This window comes from Limulus polyphemus, unplaced genomic scaffold (assembly GCF_000517525.1).
Source record: "Limulus polyphemus unplaced genomic scaffold, Limulus_polyphemus-2.1.2 Scaffold2427, whole genome shotgun sequence".
In the NCBI taxonomy this organism is placed as follows: Eukaryota; Metazoa; Arthropoda; class Merostomata; order Xiphosura; family Limulidae; genus Limulus; species Limulus polyphemus.
In genome coordinates this window covers 3173-6278 of record NW_013668037.1, presented here as the reverse complement: position 1 = coordinate 6278, position 3106 = coordinate 3173, and the positions used below count along the sequence as shown (strand labels likewise).

The following is a 3106-nucleotide window of genomic DNA, read 5'->3' as shown; positions in this document are numbered from 1 at the left end:
ACACACTTCATCAGTAGTAACTAGTCCAACCCTAATATGCATTGGTCTTCCTTGGACTCCTTTCTTAATTAAAGCTAGTTTATTATTTCTCGATACAACTTTGCAATACACAGAATTTCCACAGTCGCTTTAACTTAACTACTTTTATAAACACACTCTATAATTCACAGCGATACACACACTTTGCTTACGGTGCCTACTGCTCCTTGACTCAGTTATCTGTATCTTCAATCTATCTGCCTATGCAATTCTATCTTTTTCGATGGCTATATTTGCCGGGCTTACATACTAAAAAAGAGGGCGCCTGTAACAAACTAGGAAATTCAAATCATTCGAGAAACTCCTCGCACACGCCACCAGTGCCAATGCGCCAGCAGCGTCACGTGTCTTCCGCTGTCGTAACACTGTATATATACACTGTGTACAGTTGTTGAGAAATTTATAATTATTCATGCATCTGTAAGAAACACTCAATTATAACTTTCTTTCTCTGCGAAGAAGATTGTTTGACTCCAGTTTAAATATTTGTTTTTAAAAGCAGATTTAATGTAACATGTGAACAGTTTTGGCTAGTTTAGTAGTGCACGTATATAAGCAGTGCATGTGGTGATAAATATAACTTAAGTTCTGTTAACATATCTTCACTATCAAAAGATCTTGTCGTGAATCTTAATGTTACAAAGATATATTTATGTCTAGAATTGTGAATATTTAATAACTAGGTCTCAGGTGCACATGGAATTGAAAAAAAAATTGTTTCTCAAGCCACTGTTTATGCTTTTAATTGTAAACATAAAACTGTATTCACTGTTTATATACATTACTCTCATTCATGCATAGGACTTAAATATGTCAAATGTTCTAAAGATATAAATGTCTTACAAATCTTAAGAATTTTTCTTTCTTACTGTCATCAAGTGTTTTTAGTTGATTTTACTTCCAGGTGAAAGGAAATTTTAGGACTGCAATAACCATTCCAGAGAAATCCTGGGGTAATTTTCGAGACATATTTGCAGAGTATGTGCATAAGTTGAAAGAACTTTCTGAAAAGCCAGCTGAAGGGGAAAAATGAAATGTAAACTAAAAACTATCAGGAAATGACAGTGAATGGTTAAAAGTACTCATACTGTTAAAATCAGTGAACTTTTGTGCTTCAAATTTAATATGTGCTGTGATACCTGATCTCACTAATTGGGAGATCAGCTTTTAAATTTTTGGCAAGAGCCATTTGTCCTCCAGGTATTAAAGCAGTGAACACTTTACTCTGTAAGTAAGCACTTCAACAGAGGCACCTGTTTTCCTCTTGTCATTGCTGATGAGCTGGGACCATATGCATTGATTGAGTGAAGCAGTGCTATTACTTTATGTAAATGATGGCATTAAGTGTCAACTTTAGAATCAGATATGTCACCACACTGGAGTCATGGCAGGTCAAAGTTATTGCTTTGTAATAGGCTGTAAAATTCTTTTATTTCTGCATTCTAGGTTTTCATAAGAGATGCATTCCAGTCTATTTTATTATTGTATGTATAAATGTTTTGAATAATTTATGCAGCTTTAAACACAATAATAAAATAAAAGAATTATTGAGTGTCCAGTTTATAGTTTTTTTTTATACATATACTCTTACTTAAAAGGTAAGATTAAGAAAATATATAGTCTTATTAATATTGTTAATTTTTAATGGTAAATTTGCTTTGGTTACTAAGCTGTGTACCACCATCAAAATTGCTTGGGATTGAACTGTTGATTTTCTGATATACTTGTGCAACCTTGATGTCCTCTTGTTGGTGGATGCTAAAACCAAACAGTATGTTAAATAGAGAATAATTGTTTTTTTTTCCTTTTTCATAATTTGCTTATATGCATCTTTCAAGCCATTATATTAACTATTTATTATCTACTACCATTCCTGTTTTTTTTTTTCTGTTTAAGAAGACAAAATAGCTTTTGTTTAAAGTTAGAATAAAAGTTAAAAATTGGCATTAATCATTTTATAGCTTTCTGGTCATGAATACACTACTCTACAGATTTGAAATGTTCTACCAGAAGTGCAATAGGATAGTGATGTTCCCAGAACTATTGATGGGAATATCATACATGTACCTTTAAATATTCTTTTAGCTACTTTGGAGTCATGGGTGTACATGTTATAAAGGTGACAGGCAAATCCCACTATTCAGTCAGATAATAGTGACCCATGAGTTAGCAGTGGGTACTGTTGACTGGTCCACTCTCCTGCTATAGTCTGTCAGTTCAAAATTAGGGATGGCTAGCATAGATAGTCTTTGAGTAGTTTTGCCTGAATATTCAAAAATCAAACAAATAAATCTTTGGCTACTACTCCTTTGTCATAAATCAAAATTATTAAACTATGGTTATTTGTTCTATGAAATAATAATAATTTGAACATAGGAAAGCAGAAAGACAGATTTAGAACTGACAGTCACATCATTTGTTGGAATATGTTATTCCTTCTTGTGGCTGCTGAGCTAAATTTCATTATTGTTAAACTTCATTATATGTAGTTTTTTGTTGAAGTAACCTTTCTTGTATTCCTTACACATTTCTATAAAAATTGATTATTTTATTTCTCTCTTTTATATTCTTTTTAAGAAATATATATGATGTACAGAAATCATATCCTTATAAAAATGTGCTGTAGGAAATCCTATAGTAAAATGCCTAGCAAGATTAAAACATTATCCTATAAGATATCATATAGCACCAGGACTGGGTAATTAAACTGATTAGTGCCACATAAAATAATTAATTAATCAAAATTACAATTAAATTGACTAATCTCATGAAATTAATCAACTAATTGAAATCATTGTTTCTCATTATTATTGGTTTCAATTATTCCAACTATCCAAGAAATTTTAATATTGTCATTATGTTTGTTGTTAAGTGCAAAGCTACATGTGCAATGGGCTGTTTATGTTCTGCTCACCTTAGGTATCAAACCCAAATTATAGCATTATAAGCTTATCTTAAGCAAATCTTGAAAACAATGGATTAGTTTAATGTAATTTGATTAATGAGTCCAACACTTCATCAATGAGCAAATTATAATAATCACTTTTTAAAACACTTTATAAGATAC

The 3106-nt window shown here is 31.3% G+C and overlaps 1 protein-coding gene across 4 annotated transcripts in view; it reads left to right on the top strand.

Moving 5' to 3' along the window:
- The window catches only part of LOC106466930 (transcriptional activator protein Pur-beta-A-like), a 71671-nt gene extending 70074 nt beyond the window's left edge, over positions 1-1597 (top strand). The window contains exon 8 of one of the 4 annotated variants that reach the window (XR_002612313.1): positions 944-1030. Coding sequence is in view for 2 of the 4 variants with exons in the window: in XM_013927248.1 (XP_013782702.1) it covers positions 944-1072 (129 nt within the window). In the remaining 2 variants the exon portion in view is untranslated. Of the gene's footprint in view, positions 1-927 lie in introns of all 4 variants that reach the window. The other 3 variants (XR_002612312.1, XM_013927248.1, XM_022395023.1) reach the window with 3 other exon arrangements.
- The last annotated feature ends 1509 nt before the right edge of the window (positions 1598-3106 follow it).